This window comes from Chelon labrosus (assembly GCF_963514085.1).
Source record: "Chelon labrosus genome assembly, chromosome: 14".
In the NCBI taxonomy this organism is placed as follows: domain Eukaryota; kingdom Metazoa; phylum Chordata; class Actinopteri; order Mugiliformes; family Mugilidae; genus Chelon; species Chelon labrosus.
Window position 1 is genome coordinate 12,481,949 of NC_140347.1, and position 24,467 is coordinate 12,506,415.

Here is a 24,467-nt window from a genome sequence, read left to right on the forward strand (position 1 = left end):
GCTCATTTGTTAAATTTATATCAAGGCTTAAAGTTATGCATTATTAAGGGTTGCGGCCTCTTTGAATGACAGGTGGGTGCCATCGCAGGTCCACCTCACCTCCACTCATGCTCTTTAGTCTTTGGCTATTTTTGGAGGAGGTAAGGAGGAGTCAAGGACCCGTCGCGACGGTGGTGGCCACCAGACTGAGCTTCAAAACTCCTCTTCATGAATCCTATGGCTGCCACAACATTAAAACCACTGACAGGAGAAGACCATCTTGTGACAATTCAATGTTCTGCTGGGAGACTTTTGGACCTGGCATTCATGTGGCTGTTGCTTGAGACATGTAGCACCCACCTACACCAGACCAGGCACCCCCACCCCATAGCAATGACACATCCTCGATGGCAGCAGCCATCCCCAGCAGGATGCAGCCTGACACAGGCACACACACAAAAACGCTTTAGGAACAAAACATGAAGAACAGCACAAGGTGTTGACCTGGCCTCCAAATTCACTAGATCCCAAACTGATCCAAGTATCTGTGGGATGATCCACAGAGGCCCCTCTCCTCAAATGCCTCCCACTAAGAACATCCTGTTGCCAGACACCACAGGACACCCTCATGTCCATTCTCTGATGAGTCACGATTGTTTTGGAGGTACAAGGGAGACCTACACAATATTAGGAAGGTGGTCATAAAGTTATGCCTGATCTTTGTGTCTAGTGCTGCATGTGCCACCATTTTTTATATACTTCTATTTATGAGACAATATGTGAATTTTCAGGGATCACACATTCACATCCATACGGGCAGACACTGCGGTATCCATTTACTTGAAATCTATTCTCATCTATGCCAGAGAAAAGATTGCACTCGTGTTACAGACAAATCTAAGAAAACCCCCAATTTACATAAAATCTTTTCTTATTAATCACATTGACTGGTAGGGAAATTACTGAACATGAGTGGCACTGGGGCTCTGAGGCACAATAAATGCAATCACAACTGTGAGGGACCTTAATCATCCTTGTTGTGGCTGCACTTCCTCGGGGAAACTGAAGTGTAAATTGCAAGAATCCATTCTCCATGGACTGGTACAACTGATTACATCCTGCTGACAAATCAGTGTTTATCCAATCAGTATTTCTGAAGCTCGTTCTTATTTTAAATTACGAGCTGCTGTAAGTGCTGCATTCCTGGATGTCTGGATGTAGAGTGTATTTATGTTACTCCCTGCATTTGACAGCAACTGAGTCAACTGACACTCTTTGACCAAAACACAGAACTGGTTCAGTTCTGGTTTTTAAAAGGAGTTCTGCATAATGTGACCAAAAAAAAATTTCTATGCTATGGTTCGTCCACAACCTCAGAATCGGAAAAATATTCAGCAATGTTGCAAAAAACTAGCAGTAGCAAATTACAGGTAAACAAGCCGACCGTCGTGGGTGCGCATGTAGGTCAATCTACAGACCCCGGATGATGATAACAGGTAACTCTGGACTCAACGGGGAATAGCACTAGTGTTCGATAACAAAATATTGGTGAAATGAACGAGTTTCGCGGCAGATAATGCGTTATTTAGAGGTTGTGTTTCGGTGCCCCATTCACTCCCACTATATGGATATACGTTGATCTAATTATTTCCTAAACGAGTGCAAATTACACCAAAGTAATATCCAGGTCCAGGTTGTAAAAAACAGTAGTTCCCCTTTAAATAACTCAGATTATTGATTATTGATTATTGGACGCCAAATAAGATGATCTAAAACAGTATCAGTATGTGTCTCTGCCTGTTGTGGAGCATTAAATTTGCCAGTAATATAACAGAATAAATGTTTATGCCCCTATCGTCACTTGCAATTTCAACAAAAGTGCACAGATCCACTCAGAAACGGGAAGTGAATGCAAAAGGTCACATGTGACTTTACGCACCTGTTCTCGTGGTAACCTGCCGACCCGTTGGCCTCTCTGTGTTTGTCTTCGGGTATGTCCTGGGCGAGCTCGGCACCCAGCGCCAGTTTCTGCCACTCCTTCTTGCGGTCGTGAGGCGCCCGCGGTATCTTCTCCGGCTCCGGCGGACGGTCTATCGCCTTCAGCTTTAGTAGAGGGAGTGATCGTGGAGTGGTGTGGCGTGGCGTGGCGACGATAGTTGGCGGTGACGGTGGTGCGGCAAAGTGTTGTTAAAGGGAAGAGGCACAGCGGGAAGAAAATCAAATGGGAGGATGAACCCGGGACAGATGAAGGGATGAAGACAATAGTAAAAAAAAATAAAAAATGAGAGGGAGAGAAGACAATAGATTAGCTGTGTTTTTAAAAAACAAAAGTAGATGAAGACAGTGAAGGCCTGTTACACACTATAAAAACAGCCAAAGTTGAGATTTAAAATCAAATGCCATTACCAACACAAAAAGAAACACGAGTAAAGAAGGAAGCTATTCACACTCACGCACACGACAAAATCCTAAATTTAATCATGGATCTAAGCTGCTCTTTACAAACTGAAATGCTGCTACACCCTCTTAATTTAACTATAAAACAAAGCAGCCTCAGCAATGACAACATATGGGATTTCTGTCCACCTTGAACTCATTGCTGTTAATTAGAAGGTGCATTGACTTAGCTCTCTGAAGACACAAATCACACAGATCTCTAAGAAGAAAAGAAAACATCGTGGCATTCAAGCTCGGGAACAGGGAGTGCTCAGTGATGGACCAAATTAAATCACCGTGCTTAGAAAAGGAAGCAATGTATCAATCATAATCTCGGGTCCATCATTAAACAGCACTCCCTGCCACCCGGACGTCAGCGTGACTGGCTTGGCAGCAAAGAAACTGAGCTGTAGCAGAAATCACAGTGTTTTAAAATAATCGCTGTATTTTCACATACCTGCCCTGGAAGGTCTAAGTACCTATAGACCTGATCATACATGCGGGGGTCCTGCAACTACAAGAACAAAAACAAAAACCACAAGAGAAGCACCAGGGGTGAGGGGAGGGGGTTCAAAAAAATCAACACGGCACAGGATTGAGGCACAACACCGCTGCACACAGTCAACGGGGACAAAAACAGAGCGGGCGGTGAGAACAAGTGGGACAAAAGAGGGAAAGAGGGGAAAAGAAAAGTGCTGTTAAACACAAAATGACAACATGGCACAGCTCGGGGGGAACGTCACAATGCAGGTGGGACGCAGCGGCGCACACAGTCGCACAACGCAAACACGCCCACACACACAGACACACACACAGGACACCTGGAAATAACAGAGCTTCGTCCCAAACAGAAAGAAGGTAGAAAGGGAAAGATCTCACTGGAATGAGAGGACGAACTACAAAAAGTGGGGAAAAGACTTTCAGACCTGCACCAAAGAATGGCATGCAAAACAAACCAACACACACACACATGCGCTAGTCAACTCAAAATGATGCAGATTAACAGCGAAAGAAAGGAGAGTAAAAATGACAATGAGCATTCCACATTTAGGCTAAAAACTGATATGCATGAAAACACCTCACAATCAACCTGAACCACCTTACAGTATTGCATTTGTATCCTGACACACAGCAATTCTAACACAAAACACACTTTCTAGCTTCAAGGCAAATATTTTAAGGCTAAAATGCATTTATTCTGTATTATACTTATATTCTCAACAAATCCCATTTAAAGCCTAAACCAACACAGTCTACCTCGTAATACTTTCTGGACTTCCTGCCATGTCTGTGAGACTCAGCCCTCGTTGTTTGCATTAAGGATGTACATATAAAGCTATAGCATGGGACTTTTACAGTATATCAAACGGCTTCACACAATACTGACTAAGCCAATCAATGCTAGGCAGTCATAACTGTGCTTTGTCATAATTAAAGGGGAACTACTGTTTTTTTATTACTGTTTACTACTGTTTTTACTACTGTTTACAACCTGGACCTTATTTCTGGCATAAAATACGATTGTTTACTCACCCATATAACTTTGGTGTCATTTGGAGTCGTTCGGACGATATTTAGATCCAGTTGAGCACCGTGTATTATCTGCCCTCGAAACCCATTAATTTCACCAATATGTTGTTATCGTACGCTAGTGCTATTTGGCTTGTTTACTTGTAATTTGCTACTGCTATATGGTTCGTCCACAACCTCGGAATCGGAAAAATATTCAGCCATGTTGCAAAAAACAGCTGGGGTTTCGGTGCCCCAGTCACTCCCACTATATGGATTACACACAGATCTAAATATCTCACAAACATCGACTACAAATGACACAAAAGTTATACGGGTGAGTAAACGATAGTATTTTATGCCAGAAATAAGGTCCAGGTTGTAAAAAAAAAAAAAACAGTAGTTCCCCTTTAAATCTGGTGCCTGCGGAAACATTGGCACACCAGTAGTAATCCAGATTACGTCAACCAGCAATGACTGGTTTGCCAGAGCTAAAATGAAGAGCAACCGTGGTGACTAATTTTGTGTTACAAATGTAATTGTGGTTCACAGTCTGAGACAGTGTTTGTGTAATGACTCTGACGGCCACAGGGGGCGATAAAAATTCTGCACTGCAGCTTTAATTTTTTTTAAAAACAACTCACAAAATGAATTGTAAATGTTGCCTTTACAACATTTGTCTAGTACGTTTTATATAATATATACATTCAACAGATAAACTATTTACTTGGTAAATATTTTCAGCTGTGAGTCTATACACGGTTGATTCTTTACTGACTGTTTACAGTGTGGGGGCTGCATGTGGGATTCACTGTGTTCATAATAATGAGTACAACAATGTGGCTCATGTGTGGCCGATGTGCTTCATGACAACAAACAAGCTCTGTGGCATTAATGAATATTTTATACCAGGCTTTGGCTTCACAGACAGTACTTGTTATTGGGATTAGAGCCTCAATGCATCAGACTGAGTAGTACTTTTCTTGTCATTATCTTACACAGAGACATACCATTCTCCTCTACTGGCTATCAGTTCCTGAGATATCTAGCAATGATTGCAATACTATATCTAGTAGCGGTGACACCATAAAGGTGTGTATGTGTGTGTGGTTATGTATTATTTCCCCTGAAACTAGGAGATTTATAGAGAAGTGCTCTGAAACTCCATTTTCCAGGCTGCAACCGACCCACTCCATTAAAACCCAACACTAATCGATTTCTTTGATGTGACATACTGCGGATCCTTTACATTACTTATTCGGTGACCGCGTGTTTGCGTCTTTAAATGAAACCCGCCGGCCGACAGGAAGCTGCTTTTAAACACAACGTGGGCTGTGGACAGTTGATTTTTTTTTTTTTTTTATTTGTCCGTCCACTGCTGCGGACGGAAATAAATCCTAATGCTAATGCACATTGATTAGGTTGTGATTCATCACGGCCCATTACCCCTTGATGAGGCGTTGGCTGAGGGGGCAGCCTCTGCGCTCAAAAACACACACGGACCCACACTTTCACACGCCTTCCTCCTACTCTGCTCCAACACATTCATATATCTCGACCGAATATAATTCATTGGAAGGGTGAATATTTTAACTTACGGTCGTCCTTCTGCTGAGTCTCAAAAAAAATCTGCATTCTCCTATATAATTAAAAAGATTAGTTCTATTCCGCCTAACCTCTGACTGGTCTGCAATATTTCTGAAAGCATTAAATCACACAGAGCTGCAATACACGTTCCACAAAGCGACTGTACAGGAGGGACAGGTGATGATTAAACTCATATTGTTTAAGCGTGACACAAACATCACTGCAAACGCTCTAATGCTGAAATCAATGTCTGTTAATAGGGGGAAAAAGGTAAAGAGTAAACAAGCGAGGGAAGATGACGAATGGTGCGCTCCTGTGTGTGTGTGTGTGTGTGTTTGCACGCGTGCACACGTCACGGTTGTTATGAATGTATGTAATTTCAGCCGGCAGTGCCAGGTCGTCATCCCTCATCTGAACTGACTGGTAACCGGCAGAGGAAGCGCCGCCGTGTAAGCGCCAAGTGTTTATGAGTGTGTGCTACACAGCGGTTATAGATTTACGCTATACACTGGATGTATTCTCGCCTGGCTGTCTGGCTGTGCGCATATATGCATACACACACTGCAGGTGTGTGTGCCCTAGCGTGTGTGCTTGTGCGCAGAACTATGTTCATGTTCAAAGAGACAGACTCAGCAGAATTGTAGCGCGGGGAGGCCCGCAGAGGCGCTGGACCACCCTGCTGCTGACAATAACACACAATGCACACGTTACTGCTGCTGCTGCTGCTGAGCTCTAGGATTTAGGTTGTAGAGGCCTATATACTTTGAGCTTACTGCTTATGAATGTAATAAAACAATTATTTGACTGTTAAAAATTAATTGATTTATAAATTTGGATGTGCAGTCACTGTGATCGGAGGTTTTAAGACACTCTGGATTAAAATAAAGCCTCACAGTAAATATTGTGGTTCAGTAGCAAGCTATCAAACTGAATAAAAGGTAACTATAAAGTTTAAGATGTTGAATGCAAAATGTGGCTTTGTTACCAAGAAAAGCAATGGCCCGTATTCAAACACATGCCGGACTGTTAGTCTCACCAAAGAACCAAGCGAAAAGCCTAAAGAAATGCTGTTTGCTGTTTCTAGTAAAGTGTACTCCCTTTTTTCTGCAGCATCACTCAGAGTGTGGCAAAAATGCACTGAACTATTTGTGGGGGAACCCAAATTGCGATTTTTCAGAGCAACTGCAGTTTGATTCGAGTCAAGGTTCAGTTAAATTTTCACTGAATGATATCTTTAAAACATATGATGGAGCATTACCCCGTGAATTTCAATAAAGTAATAGCATATTCTATAAAAGCTGGATTTATTTAGTGAAATACAGCTTTTGCAATTTGATATCCACAGTTTTGAAATTGATTTATCTCTTTGCTCTCTACTGCCAATACAAATCTGAAGCTTTAAACTACCTTTTACTTTTTTTACATTTCAAAAATAATATAGATTCCTTTCACTTGGTGGCCGGAGATTGAATTGTTGCAAGATAATACACACATTCATCAATGTGGACTTACGTCTATTTTCTAGCGATGACAAACTAGTTCAGCTTTGCTTTGAAAACTGTGTCAATCCCCGTCATTGTCACCTTTCTGAAACCAACTGGTGCGCTGACTTCCAGCTGCAGCGTGGTGTTAAAGCCGCAGCTATCCGTGCGCGCGGCACAGCCAGTGATTATGTGTTCTCTGTGTAGTGACAATTTTCTCTTCTTTGGAAAGTTACTGACAAAAGGTGTTCAGCATCAAGGACTCCTTGGCTTTTTACTCCTGAAGCAGACTTGAGATGTGGGTAAGTACCGGAGGCAAGTGGAGGGTTGTTAGTAGCAGGCTGGAAGTGGGCAGCTCACTCAGAGCCCAGAGCAAACCAGAGGTTGAGTGGGAAGTTAAGGGAGAGAGCGAGAGACAGAGAGAGAGGGCTGCAGGCTACTTCATCGGGGAGCAGATGCTCTGGCGGAGGGGTGGGGAGGGAGAGGAGAAGGGAGAAGGGAGAAGTTCTTACCTCTGGGGGAGTAGGGAAGGGAGGAGGGGTGTCAGAGAGGACTCTTATAAGGCTCTTGGGACACACATGATAAGGCAATTCCAGCTGCACAGTTAGATAGAGACAGGATTCAGAAAAAAAAAGTGTAAGGCAAAGGTTGAGAGGGATGAAGGCAGAGGAGGACAGATCCTGAAGCAGCATTTACTCCTATTCTCTGCTGCCACCACACACAGTTCTACAGCACTGAGTGCCTTTGTCACCATTGCACTGTTTTATGGCGTTATCACTTTGAAAAATTGAAAGTGGCATCCGAGCTGTAACTTATTCTCTTATGTTAACACATTGATATAGTGGAAATGCACTGTCAGCAAAGGCTTAATGTCACTTTGTCACACCTAAATTAAATCAGTCCAATTTTAGACAGCTGAATCTGGTCTTTCCTCTCCCTTAGACAGAGACAGATGCGCTAGGGTTACTTTTCTTTTTTAAAGAAGGGTGGTTGAAATATTCCTTGTGTGAAGTCTGAAGATGTAACGTCGTGTGTGACCATGTGGCTCCTTATAACCATCTAAGTTTAGAGTCATTTGATAGAAATGATGTCAGAAATCTTCAGTTGATTTTTTTTCTACCAGTCCCCCTCGGAGCGAAGCATCCAAATGGTGCAGGCCCTCCAGCATGTACTCTGAAATGTGACTGAAATGTCATGGCAGAGCACGTCCTCCTCTTCACTGCGCGTGACACAAACTTCCAAGTGATCTCACTCAAAACTGTCACCGCTTCGTAGACGGCTAAATGGCCAGTAAGACATGTTAACATTCCTGCTGTCCTTTTCATGCAAAGTGTTGCTTCAGTTAGGTGTTTGCACATCCTCTGAGTCGTCTTAAACGTACCTAAATCCCGATGAGTGCCGTTAAATTTGCTTTTCAAATGACGCCAATTAGAGAAAGGTCAAAAACAGTCGCTTGTGCACGCTGTAGCTGTGCTGTGCTGTGGACGAGGCCGGCTCAATTAATTAACACGTTCTGCTGCAAGAGGATAATGATTTCTGCAAACATGACAACTGTGCACTTTACTAATGATATTTGAGACCACAGCTTCCAAAGCATCAAGAGTAAAAGGTCATTTCTCTATTTAAGTGCAAGCGCATTCAGTGTCGATCAGCAATCTGTTCTTTCTGCTCCGATGATCTCACCGTTTGCTGGAATTCAAGTGATTCTTTCGCCAGTATATCTTCCTCCAGTCCAAATATATCTTTGAAGAAACCCTCCGAGGTGACCTGTCAACTGGATGTATGCAGTTGCTATGACCCCTGGGACCCCTGGCAGGGTGCTAGGGTATTGGTCTCTGTGCCTCACTGCTGCAACCCTGTTATCTCAGAGCCTTAGTTGCCATGGCAAACACCTCAAGGAGGGGTGTCAAGATGCAGTGTTTTTTTTGTCAAGAGGGGCAAGGCGAACTAACATTGGAAGTGTGGATCAAAAAAAAGAGCAATGTGTTTGGAAAAAGGATGAAAACTAACCTTTCTTTGGTACGTACATCCGTTTCTGGCTCAGTTAAAGGGGAATTACCGTATTTTACAACCTGGACCTTATTTCTGGCATAAAATACGATCGTTTACTCACCCATATAACTTTGGTGTCATTTGGAGTCGTTCAGACGATATTTAGATCAGCGTATATACATATAGTGGGAGTGACTGGGGCACCGAAATGCAGCCTCTAAATAACGCATTATCTGTCCCGAAACTCGTTCATTTCACCAATATTGTTTTATGATACACTAGTGCTATTCCCTGTTGAGTCCGGAGTTACCTGTTATCTATTCGCAGACGTGCAGCGGTTTGTTGTTCTTTGGCCAGCTGTTCCTCTCTCTGCCTCCGCATCCCCCTTTCAACAAGCTCCTCATCCGTATACTCTGGCTCAAAACGGTAAGGACGTCCATCATACACAAAGTCGTCGTCTACAACCTCAGAATCGAAAAAATATTCGGCCATGCTGCAAAAAACTAGCAGTAGCAAATTACAGTCGCAGGTGCGCATGGTGCTCAGAGATGACATCATCCAGGTCAGAGGTTAGTAGGTCAATCTACAGACGCCGGATGATGATAACAGGTAACTCTGGACTCAACGGGGAATAGCACTGGTGTATCATAACAAAATATTGGTGAAATGAACGAGTTTCGCAGCAAATAATGCGTTATTTAGAGGCTGCATTTCGGTGCCCCAGTCACTCCCACTATATGGATATACACGGCCTAAATATCTTCTGAATGTCTCCGAATGACACCAAAGTTATATGGCTGAGTAAACGATAGTATTTTATGCCAGAAATAAGGTCCAGGTTGTCAAAAACAGTAATCCCCCTTTAAGTTAAAAAAAAAAGAAAAGAAAGATCCTACATTCTCCCTAAAACGCCAACTCTCTCTGAAGCTTCAAATGAGAACTTTTTATTTATGAACAAAACCCTGTCTGTGAAGATTCTCAGTGGTTCAGATCATGGTTCTCTACTGTATATCTGTAGTGGCAAAACGAATGCGAATGAGTTTTTTGAGGCTTCCCCTCATTTTACATTCATCATGTACAAGCATTTTTGATCTGGAAAAGCCCTTTCTCACATCGGACCTGTACAACCAAGCATCCGGTTAAATGTGCTCAGCATTGCGTCTACATTATTACATCTGTTTGGTCCTGATGGTGTCTTTTCTCCCCTGTTCGTCAAGACTTTCCATAATATCATGCAATGTAACTTATAAAGTTGTAGAAATATGAACGTGACAACTGTTCATAGAGCTGCAGATCATTTTAAAACTCCATTCATGGCATGTAGTTAAACTCTACAGCCTGATAAAGCAGATCAAAAAGGCCTTGTTACTGAATTCTGAAAGCATAAACTTAAAGTTCTCTTGTTATTTTTAATTTCTATGCTCAGGGGACTCTCAAAGAACACAGCTTTCTTATTCTTTTGGGTGCAAACCCGCACACAATCAGTTTGTATCCCACAAGCATGACGAGTAAAACATAACAAAGACTCCTCTTGTCTTAATTGGTGTTCGGACCTTAATTATTTCCTCGTAAACTTCGTTTGACGCTCCAGATTTACTCACTAGGCACAAAAAATGAATCTCTCATAGTTTTTGGACGAGTATAAAAAATGCTAAATTGAAATGTCAATATATTCCATTAGCGTGCATGTGAGTGCAATAATGAGGCAGGAATTGGGAGAGGAAAGGGAATTCTCCAGACGTTAGAGACACTGTGTGGACTCAAACACTGATCTCAAAGCCTTCTTTTCTCCATCTTCACTTTTTTTTTTTTCTCCCTGGGAGTGTTTCCTCTGACTGACTGGCTCAGCACATAGTCTACTGCTAATCCACTGAGGCTGAGGCTGGGACATGAGCTAATGAGATTAGGACATTGAAGGTTTTTCTCTCTCTCTCGATCTGCCCTGCTCTGCTTTTCATTCATTATCAATAGCTCCTATCTGGTTTTCCCTGTGAGCAACGTAGTGTGGTTTGAGACTACTAATGACTCCGTAAGGAAATAGCTGGTGACCGAATAAGATGAAGCAGACGATAAAGTGTAATTCTATGTTGGCTGAAAGTGAAACACTGCACATCTGAGTCTCGTCATTCCCACTTTTTACCTCCGCTTGTCAGTTTTTCTTCGTTCATGGAGATTTCAGTCTCAGTATGTTCTCACAGTTTCTGTGCTGTTACCTTTAACGACTTCTTCACCTTTCACACGCCAGTTCCACATTTTACACTGCCATGAATGTTAAAAAAATATGTATATATGCATGTTTCAGAAACATCAAGGTCGCTTGAGACACTGCCATGTTTTAGCTGAGTAGACATCTAAAATGTGACTGAGAAAGACGTTTTCAGAAACACGTGTGTTCAAGTTTAGACAATGCCTTCATATGTTTTCAAAGTTGATGTATTTAGAAAAGTGTCTAAAGAATCAGTAAAGCTAGAGTTCAGTGTTAATGATGCCCTCTGTGTAGCTGTTTTCTGCGACAACGCAAACCGCAAGAGCTGTGATGGGTCCGTTTGGCAGTAGGGCATTTCCGCTTTTGTATTTCCGGCTGCTTCTCCATCTCCGCAATTTTCGAATTGACTGTTTCGGATCAATGAAGATGGAACACCTTGAGGAGAGGTTAACTGAGGAGGTTCGGAGATATAAACATTTGTACGACTCGTCTTTGGCAAAATTTCGGCAAAAGTTTCAGTCGCCATTGTTGAGATTAAAGCACCGGCGTATACGTGCGTAGGCTACGCCGCCTGTGTCTTGCAGTACTTTAAATGAGCTTTAACGCAACAATGTCAAGGAAAAACTCCCTTTTAACAAGAAAAACCCTGAACCATGAACATGTGGGAACTCCTAAAGGTGCCCAATGTCCCACAATGGACCATTTTCAATTTTTTATGTGACCGCAAAAAATAAAAGAGAGAGAAAGAAACTGAATGACCGACATTATTGAGAGAGAAATTCAAGAGAGCTGGAACATTGTCCGTCATGCCACAAAATGTGTTGGCAGCCAGTCTCAGATAGAGTCACACTGACTGACAGGTGGCACGGCCTGTCAGGTCCCTGACACGGCAGCTGCACGGCCCATCATGGTCTATAAAGGCCGGCCTTTTTAGACGTTTGTGTGTGGATCTGTGCCACCCGGGTTTTTTGTGTGTCCAGATTAACAACGGCAATAACAACCTTTGAATAATAACAATAATAATAATGATAATAATAATTAAAAAAGGCTGCTGTATATAAGCACCCACTCTCTCTGAGCACCGTGACCGAGAGGCACATTAAGATGATGTGGCAGAACGACTCAACGAGCTGAGTGATGAAGGGTAAAGATTTATACCCTAAACTCCACACATACCGTACATGTGAGTATGAAGAGCTCCATTTATTTTCCATCCCTCACCCCTTTCACCGATTCTGCACGCTTTCCATTGACGCACACACACACACGACCTCTCCGTACATAATGTATAATAATGCCCGGACCCTCACTCGAAACCATTTATCCGACACGATGGTTACGCAAACCGACAAATATGCGCGTGTAATTCCTCTAATCTATCCTGTTCTCCCCGTGCATGTCTTCTAGGCCTTCCCATGGGGTCCGTCTGACTGCCAGTGTGGTGAAGAGGGAAATGAATATGGCTTTACAAGCTGAGCCCACCCGGGGCTTTAATTACAATGAAATCATTGGTATGAGTCTCTGTTACAAGTGGTCATATCAACCTAACCCTCTGAAGCAAATAGGTCTGTGTACTGTTGCGAACGATATCTCATTTTTTACGTACTGTACATATGGAAAACAACTAGATGTAAATACTGCAACGCTCACTCCGACTCCCTCAATCCTCCCGACTTGGCAACGCTTACCCTCTGTCCTGTCTGCGCCATTCCCACAACCATTAAAAACCTCATAACCAACAAATTATATCCTCTGTGTTCACATAAACGCTGAGTGGAAAATCACTCTCCTTACTCCTCATTGACGCGACTGTAATAAGCTTTGATTGACTGCGAGGAGGCCGAGTGAGGAGCATGCACTGCTTCCCACGCAGGGATATGCAAGCTGGTGCAGATTAGAGCTCTTGGTACCGAGGGTGGGAACTTCTCCGCTTTGAGGAGAGGGGGTCACAGCTCTGCACTCGACTGTGGTAGAGGGGATTTCTACAGATGTGAAAAGAGCCCCTTCGTTTAATTTCTCTGTGTCCATAAACATCCGATATCAGATTGCATTTGTGTTTACAGATCTTACTCGTGAGGCTACATGTGTGTTTGTTTGCGCAGAGGAAGAGATGACGCACGGCGCAGGGGCAAGTGAGGAGCAGATGCTCCCATTAATTAGATGTAATGATCACACAAGTGCTAACTAAGAGGGCTGACTGAAGGAAGAGTTGATTAATCTATGAGTGGTGACTAATTAATGCATTAGGCTGTGTTGTAGGAAGCCGGGCCTGTGAGTGTACGAGTGAATCACCCTGTCAATTTATTCATGCGGAACACATCAATCTGTGTCTGTGGAGAATACAGGAAGCCTCTACACTCTCACGTCTACCTAACGCCGGTTACTGCTGCTCATCATAAAACACCTCGATCTACTGCAGCAACACGAAGAATCACCACAGTCCTCAACTGTTGCTTGTGGAAAACGTATGAGTCCAGAGCCCTGTGCTTCCAATATTCTGGACTTACCTTCTGTTTCCGCCTCTCCTTCCTCTTGTCTTCCGTGTCCTGCAGCATCTTTTCTCTCCACAAGTCAAAGAAGTAGGAGGGATTTGTGTAGAACTTAAGACCTTCCTTCCCGTCATCCCTGCAGGTGGATGAAAAGGAGTCGGGTTACACTTGAAAATTCATTTCGTTTCTTTCATTTTCCAAATTTGAAATAAAATTTTTTGCATAGGTAAATGAAGGTAAGGCTGCAGGTAATGCTTATTTGGTAGTTGGAAACCAAGGATGCCAAGATTGATGAAAAGATGCATACCAAAATCTCAGGCTGACTGACTAAACATTTTATCTGTACAAAGGCTAGGCAGACAAGAGACACAGGACACTTAAAGGGGAATTGCTGTTTTTTACAACCTGGACCTTATTTCTGGCATAAAATACGATCGTTTACTCACCCATATAACTTTGGTGTTATTTTTAGTCCTTCGAAAGATATTTAGCTCCAGTGGAGCACCGCGTATATCCATATAGTGGGAATGATCAGGGCACCGAAACCCAGCCTCTAAATAACGCATTATCTGCCACGAAATTCACAAATATTTTGTTATGATACGCTAGTGCTATTCCCCGTTGAGTCTGGAGTTACCGGTTGTCTATTCCTCATCCGTATACTCTGGCTCAAAACGGTAAGGACGTCCATCATAAACAAAGTCGTCGTCCACAACCTCAGAATTGGAAAAATATTCAGCCATGTTGCAAAAAAACTAGCAGTAGCAAATTACAGGTAAACAAGCCGTCCGTTGCGGGTGCGCGTGGCGCTCAGAGATGACATCACCCAGGTCAGAGGTTAGTAGGTCAATCTACAGACCCCGGATGATGATACCAGGTAACTCTGGACTCAACGGGGAATAGCACTAGTGTATCATAACAAAATATTGGTGAAATGAACGAGTTTCACGGCAGATAATGCGTTATTTAGAGGCTGCGTTTCGGTGCCCCAGTCACTCCCACTATATGGATATAGGCGGCGCTTCGTTGGAGCTATATATCTTTCGAAGGACTAAAAATAACACAAAAGTTATATGGGTGAGTAAACAATCGTATTTTATGCCAGAAATAAGGTCCAGGTTGTAAAGAAACGGTAGTTCCCCTTTAAAAAACTCCCACAAAACACAATTTTTCTTAAAATGCAGAAGCTGCAGAATTTCAACACTCCTGACAAATGCAGAGGAACTCATGAGAGAGGAATGTAATGTTTGCTGGATCCTACCCTTACCCATCTTTGCCTGCTTTCCTACCATTTGTAATAAAAATTACACCTAATGGCCAGCGTTATCATTTATTTCCATTCAACTCGTCCCCTCGTTCTGTATTCCTCGCTGACATTACAGATGCCTCTGAGGCTAGAGTTCAGTGAGGGGGACGGAGCTGTGATGATAGGGAGGAAAACAAACAAAAAAAAGAGGTAGTTATCATATCAAAGGTCCCTCCCGACAGGGAAATTATCATACACAAGTGCCCAAACATGACGTCTAGAAATGTCATTCTGTATCAGTATGGGGTACACCTAAATCACCCTGCTGATGTCTTTCTCCTCCAAATAGTCTCCAAATATATCTCGCTGATGGTTTAATCGTAAGTCTGAAATATTATAAACAGCCTGAGAAAATATCTGGACTGTGGACATAAACATTTCAATTAGAAGCATCCATAAAACTCTATTAAATGTGCTGCTGATGGTGGGCAGAAGCTGAAGATTACAAAGCTGAGAGAACAATCTGTAGTTGTGAATGAATTCACTTCTATTTTCAGGGTCGGTTTTTCGGTGAGTTTGCCGTGTCATTCTCAACTAAAAGGCATTTTTCAGTGCCTCTGACCGTAGCCAGTGCACTAAAGTATTTTTAGCCATCTGTCCTGAGTGTCGAAAGAAGACTTTAACACCTCTGGAACCAGCGTACTTCACGCATTATTTTCCTGTCAGTCATTAGGATCAACGTGTGCATATATGTGTAAAACTATGTGGCTGGGCATTGCAAAAATCAATTTTTTACAAAAACTAGCGCAAAACTACACTATAATATACTGTATACTGTATATGACCTATGTGTAAACACTGCAGTGTCTATATACACTGCCTGGCCAAAAAAAAAATCGCCACCTGGATTTAACTAAGCAAATAGGTATGAGCCTACTATTGGATAATTACTGCATGGATGATTATCTTTCAGCTGGCAACAAGTTCTTTAACCCCAACTGATGCAATGAGTAGCTTCTCATTTCTTAAACAACCATGTCTAAAGACACATCTTGTGGTCGTGGAAAAGATGTTAGTCTGTTTGAGAAGGTGTTATGTCCAAGGCTAATCTCTCTAAGTTTTCAGGTGATCAGAGGCTCCTCCTCATCGTTTCCCTCCTGATCTCTGGCACCTGTTTGGAGGCCTTTAAGAGTTCTGGGCAGCTCCACCCACACTCTCTCTCTCTCTCACACTGCAGCTTGGGCCTGCTGCAACACCACCAGCCTTCACCTTTTGTCTTCATTGCTTTCCTTGGTTTTGACTTTTGGCTACAATAAAAGTTACTTTGGCTGCATTGGCTGTTTTTTGTCACCTGTGTTGCTACCCAAGAGCTGGGGTCGTAACAGAAGGGTCAAATCATTGGCATGCATCAAGCAGAGAAAACATCTAAGGAGATTGAAGAAACTACTAAAACTGGGTTAAGAACTGTCCAACGAATTATTAAAAACTGGAAGGAGAGTGGGGAACTATGGCATGACGGTAAGAAGAGAGGCAGATGAAGTGATGCACCCATCATGCCTAGTGTCTACTGTACAAGCCTGTGGGGGCAGTGCTATGATCTGGGGTTGCTGCAGTTGCTCAGGTCTAGGTTCAGCAACATTATGTTGCCCAAAGAATGAGGTCAGCTGACTACCTGAATATACTGAATGACCAGGTTATTCCATCAATGGATTTTTTCTTCCCTGATGTTCACGGGCATATTCCAAGATGACAATGTCAGGATTCATGGGGCTCAGATTGTGAAAGAGTGGTTCAGGGAGCATGAGGCATCATTTTCACACATGGATTGTCCACCACAGAGTCCAGACCTTAACCCCATTGAGAATCTTTGGGATGTGCTGGAGAAGGCTTTGAGCAGTGGTCAGACTCTCCCATCATCAATTCAAGATCTTGGTGAAAAATGAATGCAACACTGGATGGAAATAAATCTGGTGACATTGGAGAAGTTTATGGAAACAATGACACAGCAAATGTGACCCAGTCAACATTAACATGCTTGAAATAACAAGCTAACAGTTTTCCTTTCTCTCAAGCAAATCAGCTCCATCTGAGTTGTTCTGGACCGAACTTGAGGGCACATCTAATATTTGCTCTGTGCAAGGAACACAAAGAAATATCTGCTCTATCGTGACCATTCTAAGGTCCTAACTTTATGTGTAGTTGCCTTCCCCCCTGAGTTAGCCACACCTTGGGAGGCAATTATTTGGCAGCGACACTCATAGCAGCCAGAGCACGGAACATGAAAAGGCAAAGCTTCAAAAAGGCGAGAGTGTAAAGTTTAATGATATGCAGCACAACAAAGGGAAGAGGAGAGAACTCAACAATGGGATAAGGCGAGGATGTGGAAAGAGAGAGCTGCTGTAGTGTGTGTCTGTGCGTGCAGCGTTTGTGTAAATTATCATGCCCTGGCATTTTTTGTGTATTTGAGGTGTGCGTTTGCATAGGAAAGACAGAAGAAGCTCTGGGTCTGAGAAATAAAAGCAGGAGGAGGAAAGAGGAAGGTGAGGGAGAGGGAGAGGGGAGAGGAGGAAACAGAACCGAGGGGTGACTGACTGAAGATGAGAGACGGGGAGAGAATGAGCGTCAAAGCAACCGAAAAGATGAAAAATATATTTTTAAATAGTGACTCATAGGAATAAAATCATCGCCCGTGACGATCGCAATCATCCATTCGGCGCTGATGAACACATCCGCTCTGGATGTGAGGGGGTGAAACAGAAATTCATTTGGATGCTGGGCAAAAAATAAAAAAATAAAAAATGAAATGCCAAATGAGCAGAATGTGTTGCATAATAACCGTTTTTTTTTTTTTTTATTCAGTGATAGTTTTAATGTACTAATGCTCCTTTTTGCCTACTATCCAACTAAAACAAAAAATCGATGACTTCGTGCTGACAGAATATATGATTTTAAGTCACATTTTATAGGACTATTGAACCTGTTAATCCAGAAATTATACTTTGATTGATTCATGTTAATAACTGTCAGTCAATAATCCATTCTTTCTCTCACACTAGCGGAGCAGCTGTCCTCTATAGTAATGTGCATCGACATGAACACCACTGGACCCTGTGCTCAAGGCTAATCCATTAGTTGTTATTGGAAGCATTAAACCTGCCCGAATAATAAATGAGTCATCAGTCAGTATGAAAACAAGACGTTGAGGCTGTGATCATAACATCTGTCCAAATCTGTTTTCGCTGCACATCAAGATTGATTTTAGAAAGTGTCAACAGCGAAAATAAAACTCCACGCATAATCTAAACCATATTTGGAGGTGGTTTGAAATGCAATTCCAATTGGATTTCTACAGATGGCTCTCAGTCTGGATGCCCTGGATGCCCAAATCAAAATTCAAAGCACCTTGCGACGTGTCACTCACAACAACGTCAAACCCAGAGATGATGTACGTGAGGAAAATAAATGACTGCTTTCACTTTAGCAGGAGGTTTCTGTACAAGCAAAAGCTGGAAGGAACCTACAGGAATAAGTCAGTTTAAAGCAGCGTCGCTAGTGTAGGTGCATAGTTACCAACATCGTTACCACAGTAATCCATACAGATAGGCTGGTGACGCCTGGTTAAACAAATCCAATCTGATTCGCGAAATAAAAACTGATCTGAGAAACAAATCAGGCCGGCTTGCAGTCTGAACAAAGCCTTCATGTGAGACTTGGAAAGAAGTCGGAGATGACGGCACCTCCACCTGAGTATCACTTGTAAGAAGACATGTCAAGACCCACAGGTTAAAAACACGCCAACGCAAAAGTTGTTTACCACATCCTACATCTGCACCCGATGTGCGGCTGTACACTCACAAAACAAAGAGGTTGCGTTTGGCCTGTCACCTTTTCCAAGTGGCTTGGTCACGGAGAAAGTATTAGAGGGAGAAGTGTAATATAAGGTGATGGAGGAGGGAAAAAGGTGAGTGAATGAGTGAGGAGGGGGGAGAAAAAGAAACGAGAAAGCAGCAGGGTGAGAAGGTCATGGAATACAGAGGAGGGAGTGCTGGACAGTAGAGCTTTTTATGGATTAATCATCTTCAGATGACTCCTTCTATCACTCTCCTTGAACTCAGGAGCTGGTGGTGTCAACAGAGCCGCAAACTTGCTAATAATAATAAGACAAAAATACATCTGGATGCTCTTAAGATGCACTAAAACAGACACGTTAAAAACTCCAAACGTCTGGCCCACGGGACAATTGTATCAGGCCTACAAGATGCTAATTCATATCTGTCGGAATAGGTATTTTGCGTACGCAGGATAGGTATTTTGCGTACGCACCATTGATACTACAAATCGCAGACTGCATTGCGATAGCTGGACTTTGGCATCAGACAGGAAGGTCAATCTGCCCCCAACTTCTTTGACAAACTCATCAGACTCAATCTCAACGTTGCCTTGGCAACCACTTAGCGTATAGGTAGAGTACGGCAGCGTGGCGCTCTGAATCAGTCCATACGGTTGACCCATAAAAGCTCAAGTGACTAGAAGAACACAAAGACTACAAGCTCCTCCAACGTCGAATCAAACTCGTCGATCTGAGGTCACAGCTAAGGCTCGCAGTTTCTTCTCTGTCCACAGTGTGCGGTGCGTCACTGTGAGCGTCTTCACTGTCTTCATAATAAAAGCTTTTATAATGGTAGGAAGGAGAGTAACACAAGCGAATGGGCCAAATAAAAGCTATAATTCAAGGCCATTTGGGCTCTTTGTGTTGACGCAATGGAGTGCAAGCAGTTTCTCCTGGTGCCTATCAATAAAATACCATGTAATAATGTATTAATGTTTTCCACCCATCCAGAGTGAGGAAACAAAAGAAATACATGTAAAGGTCAAGGTAGTTAGAAACAGGCTCACCTAAATTTAGATCTGCATATATCCATATAGTGGGAGTGACTGGGGCACCGAAACGCAGCCTCTAAATTACGCATTATCTGCCGCGAAACTCGTTCATTTCACCAATATTTTGTTACTGTACCTGTTACCATCATCTGATGATATTTTCTGACCTGGATGATGTCATGAGCGTCGTGCGCAACCACAACGGGGAATAGCACTAGTGTACAAAATATTGGTGAAATAATGCGTTATTTAGAGGCTGCGTTTCGGTGCCCCAGTCACTCCCACTATACGGATATACGCGGATCTAAATATCTCCAGATTGACTACAAATGACACAAAAGGTATATGGGTGAGTAAAAGATCGTATATTATCCCAGAAATAAGGTCCAGGTTGTAAAAAACAGTAGTTCCCCTTTAATGAGCAACGTACAGTTGTCAGTAACACAAGGTTTTCTTTGAAATAATTAAATCAACTACACCCCACTTCCAAAATACCACTTCTAATACATATTATAATGCAATTTATAGAGCTGGTTGGATAAAATCCTCTCATGTGACAAAATTCCCATTTGTCTGACGATCGCCAGTGTTACTTTTTAATAAGGGGAGAAGTGCTTCATCAGTAGCCTTGAAGGCATGAATCCCATTACTTTCAGGGGCCTACTTTGAAGCCACCCAACCTAATTGAGACTGCTATGTCTCAACTTATTCAACATTTACTCACAGTCAGCTCTGAACTAATTGGCGCCAAGTAAATGAAGTTGTCTGTGCGCAGTGGATAGATGACCGACGTGCCGGGTGTAACCTTTGCAAGCGGCACGGTAAACCATCCAACAACAGGCGGGTAACTTGTCAGAGTTGTGAGAGCTCCATCAACTTTTGTGTTTAACGCTTGAGGCTGCGGCTGAGGGTGAAATGATTTAATAAGCTGCAAATGCTGAATTTTTTGTGGTTATTTATAATTAACTGTGGCCAGTTTAGTTAATCTGGAGGTAACACGCAGAATTAATTGAAGAGTCGGTACAACTGTAGTCTATATCCTAACATGCAGTGTATCCTCTGGACCTGATGTGCTCGTCAGCATTGTAGAGGGAGTGAAAACACGCGGGATACAGACCTGTAGGGCGTGAGGATGTTGAGGGGTGGCGGCTGCTCGCAGGTGTGGAAGGTCTCCTGCAGCGGGACGGGCAGAGACGTGCGGTCAAACAGCTGCTGGTCCTGGATTGTTGAACTCCTGAAGGCCTTCCTCATGGTGATGTCTTGGAGAGACACTGGGGAAGGATGGACAGACGGAGAAGAAAAGGGGAAATGAGGGCTTGTCGTTATTAAATCAGCAGCTTTGGGAAGATTATGACACGCCAACTGTTTCAATGACAGAGAGAAAGAAATCACTTAAGGACAAACGACGTTCAGATAATCACAACAGACTCTCTGTCTCTCTCTCATGTCACTGATGAACAGAATAATTAACATCTGGTTCGGTCTCATCATCATCATCAAAACTGATGCCGACATCAGTCACAATCATTATTACGGAGCACTAAACCCATTATAAAGCACTAATCCCGCTCCCGTGGGTTAACGCTGCGTTGTTGTCCTAATTGGTTCAGGCTCCTAAAGTAAACATGATGACTAAGCTAAGTAGGCTAGGTGAGGCTAAGGTCTCCTCTCAGAAGTTGTGGAAATGATTGCCCTTCTCTCTTCTTTTTTTTTTTAACCGGGAATAACTTGACATTTTCGGAGGGCAGAAGAATAACAGAAGAAAATCAATGCCGCACAGTTGAAGCTTTCAGAAAAACAGGTCGGAGAAACTGCTTAGGGGAAGAGGAGGAGAAAAAAAAAAAAACAATGAGACCAATGCTAACCCTCAATCTGCTGAGCAGAAAGTCTTGGGAAGAAATCCAGAGCGTCGCAACCAGATCTGAATTATACATGAGGTAGTGACAAATGAATACACTTTAGTGGTGCCCGGGGGAGGATGGGAGAAGTAGTGGCAGCCTAAGTATTGTTTTGTTAGTCTTTCTACAACACACACAACAGTGACACCACACGAATCAAATGCTAACCTCTAACCCTATAACCTGAGACATCCAGTAATGAGATCTCTTTAAGGTAACAGAGGAGAGACAATTTAACCACTGCCTTAATAAAATGGGAGACACAAGAAATGACCAGCTTCTACGTTGCAGCAACAAAGCTGGATAATGACTTCCACAGACGGGATAGTGAGGAACCAGCAACCTGAGGCGCTTAAGTATCATTATTAACAAACACTATCGGGGAGTATTTGGCGACTAACACCCTGGGAAAAGAGAAAGCGGGCCAGAGAATGCACGAGGGAGATAATAAAACTATATGGACACAACAGAGACGCCGCAATGGAAGCAAGGGGACAGACGGAGACGGAGATCGAGATGCACTAACGGCGAAACAAAGGGCAGGGGCTGACATGAAAGGAGCGCTCGCGAGAAATACTGACAAAGAAACGGAGAGAAGAGGGAAGGGAACCGAAGGGAGGGCAACGGTAAAACTGTTCAGCGGTGTTCAAATAAAACAGGAAGAGGAGGTACAAGGGGGACAAGAAGGACAGGCAGAGAGGAGAAGAGAAAAGGGATGAGTTTGTCAGGAGCCAGAGGGCGGATTAAGCTTCAAAGGCGGCGCAAGAGAGAAACTGTAACAGCCCGTTTAGCTAGGAGAGGAAAAACATTCTGCAGACAGCGTACCGTTCTATGTTAATACAGGTGATTTTAAATGTGATCCTGTGTAATGTACCAAGGTTAAATCGGACTCTACAAAGCTTATGATCAAAAGGCTGGCAGCCGATACTGGCATTAGATTTGTTTTCTTATCCGCCGATGTCAGAAGCTCTAAGATCTAATTTAAGTGTTCAAAGCATGACTGTGGCTTATTACAAGTTTGGACGTCGTTTCGAACATCTGGGAACAAAGCACCTCTGCTAGAACTCAGACAGGGCAGGAAACAGGAGTAGTCCCTGTAAGACCCCCATTAGCTGGCTAGAGACACAATGTGATGGCACAAGAACTAAAAATTGACACTTTATACACCAAGCAGGCATAACATTATGACCACCTTCCTATGTCTCCCTTGTTGCCTCCAAGACAGTTGTGACTCATCAGAGAATGGACATGGGCCTTCTGAGGGTGTCCCATAGTGTCTGGCAACAGAATGTTGTTAGTGGGGGGTCCTTTGGGTGCTATGGGTTGAGGGGAGGGGCCTCTGTGGATCATCCCACAGATACTTGATCAGTTTGGGATCTAGTGCATTTGGAGGCCAGGTCAACACCTTGTGCAGTTTTTTGAGTCGTTCCTAAACAATGTTTTTGTGTGTGTGCGTCTGCTGCCATCAAGGAGTGTCATTGCTATGGGGTGGGGGTGCCTGGTCTGGTCTAGGTGGGTGCTACATGTAGTTCCCAAGCAACAGCCACCAGGTCCCAAAGTTTCCCAGCAGAACACTGGATTGTCCCAAGATGGTCAATGTTCTTGACATCTCCTGTCAGTGGTTTTAATGTTGTGGCTGATCAGTGTAGGCAACAATTTAACACGCGGCCGTTGTTCTTTTCTTTCTAATAAGCTCGTCTCATAGGAGTGTCTGAGATCAGCCTGACTGCCGCAGCAGTTCCAGATCTCCAGATCTATAAAAACAAGACAAGAATTTAACTCGTTCTTGTACCAGGGAGTGCAAGAGAATGAACTTCAGCTCCCACTACGAACCGCGACACAAGGGCCGACTTAATGAAAGAGCAAAAGCGTGGCTTGAGAATTTCACTGCCCACAGTGATCAGAGAACAAAGAAATGTCAGGAATAAGTAGGAGGAATGGCGAGATCTAAGAAGTTGATTTTTTTCCCCCCCTCCAAGTTGAGGAGATTACAGAGGGTAAAGGTTAAAGGTGTGGGAAAGGAACATTAAAGTGGTGGTGTTTTTGATGCTTGAGTCACCCCCGTAGGGTATTTTTTACTTTTTTTTTTTTTTGCTGCTGTTCCACAGGAAGGTCAGAGTAAAGGCGCACAAGGAGCTATTGCCAATAATCTCCCACTGCACAATAGGTACCAGGATCAGGAGGAAACCTGTGGACAACAGGTGGGAGTCAGTTTCATGATGTTTAGCAAGAGGTACTACTGCACCCCATTTAATTTAGAGAGATCACGGGGCTGCGAAGTCGAAAAAAAAATGAGCCGGAGCCGGTGAAGAAACCCGTGTCGGGATGCATTTGATGCCGAGAGAGGCGGCGATGGAGCTCTACCAAGAAACACTGAGCCCTCAGAGCGACGCACTGCACTAATCAATGCAGACACACACACACGCACACACACACACGCACACACGAGCAGATGGATATCTTAACATGATCTTCTACATCCTAATTACGAAATGTCACTGATTCAACTGAACTACCGAGGACACCCATTTAGTGAAGACATTTAGCTAATGAGAAAAATGTGAGTGTACGTGACGGTGAATGAATGTGTGTGTGTGTGTGTTTGTGTGTGTGTCATCTACCTTTGTGAGGACCAGTGTGAGATTCAAACCAAGTGATTGAGGACCTTATTAAAAGGCGAGGACCTTTTTGGCCGGTCATTTTAGGGTTTAAGACGCCAGGTTGGACATACGTTTAGTTTAGGCACTCGGGTGCAATCATTAA

General features: G+C 43.2%; 1 protein-coding gene across 2 annotated transcripts in view; it reads right to left on the minus strand.

The window, feature by feature from the left end:
* wasf1 (WASP family member 1) overlaps window positions 1-24,467 on the minus strand; it is a 60,208-nt gene that overhangs the window by 3,157 nt on the left and 32,584 nt on the right. For both annotated transcript variants that reach the window (XM_084560071.1, XM_084560070.1), the window contains exons 4-7: window positions 20,924-21,077; window positions 13,698-13,815; window positions 2,873-2,929; window positions 1,919-2,082 (exon numbers count right to left, since the gene is read on the minus strand). In XM_084560071.1, coding sequence (XP_084416197.1) covers window positions 1,919-2,082; window positions 2,873-2,929; window positions 13,698-13,815; window positions 20,924-21,077 — 493 coding nt within the window. The remainder of the gene's footprint in view (window positions 1-1,918; window positions 2,083-2,872; window positions 2,930-13,697; window positions 13,816-20,923; window positions 21,078-24,467) is intronic.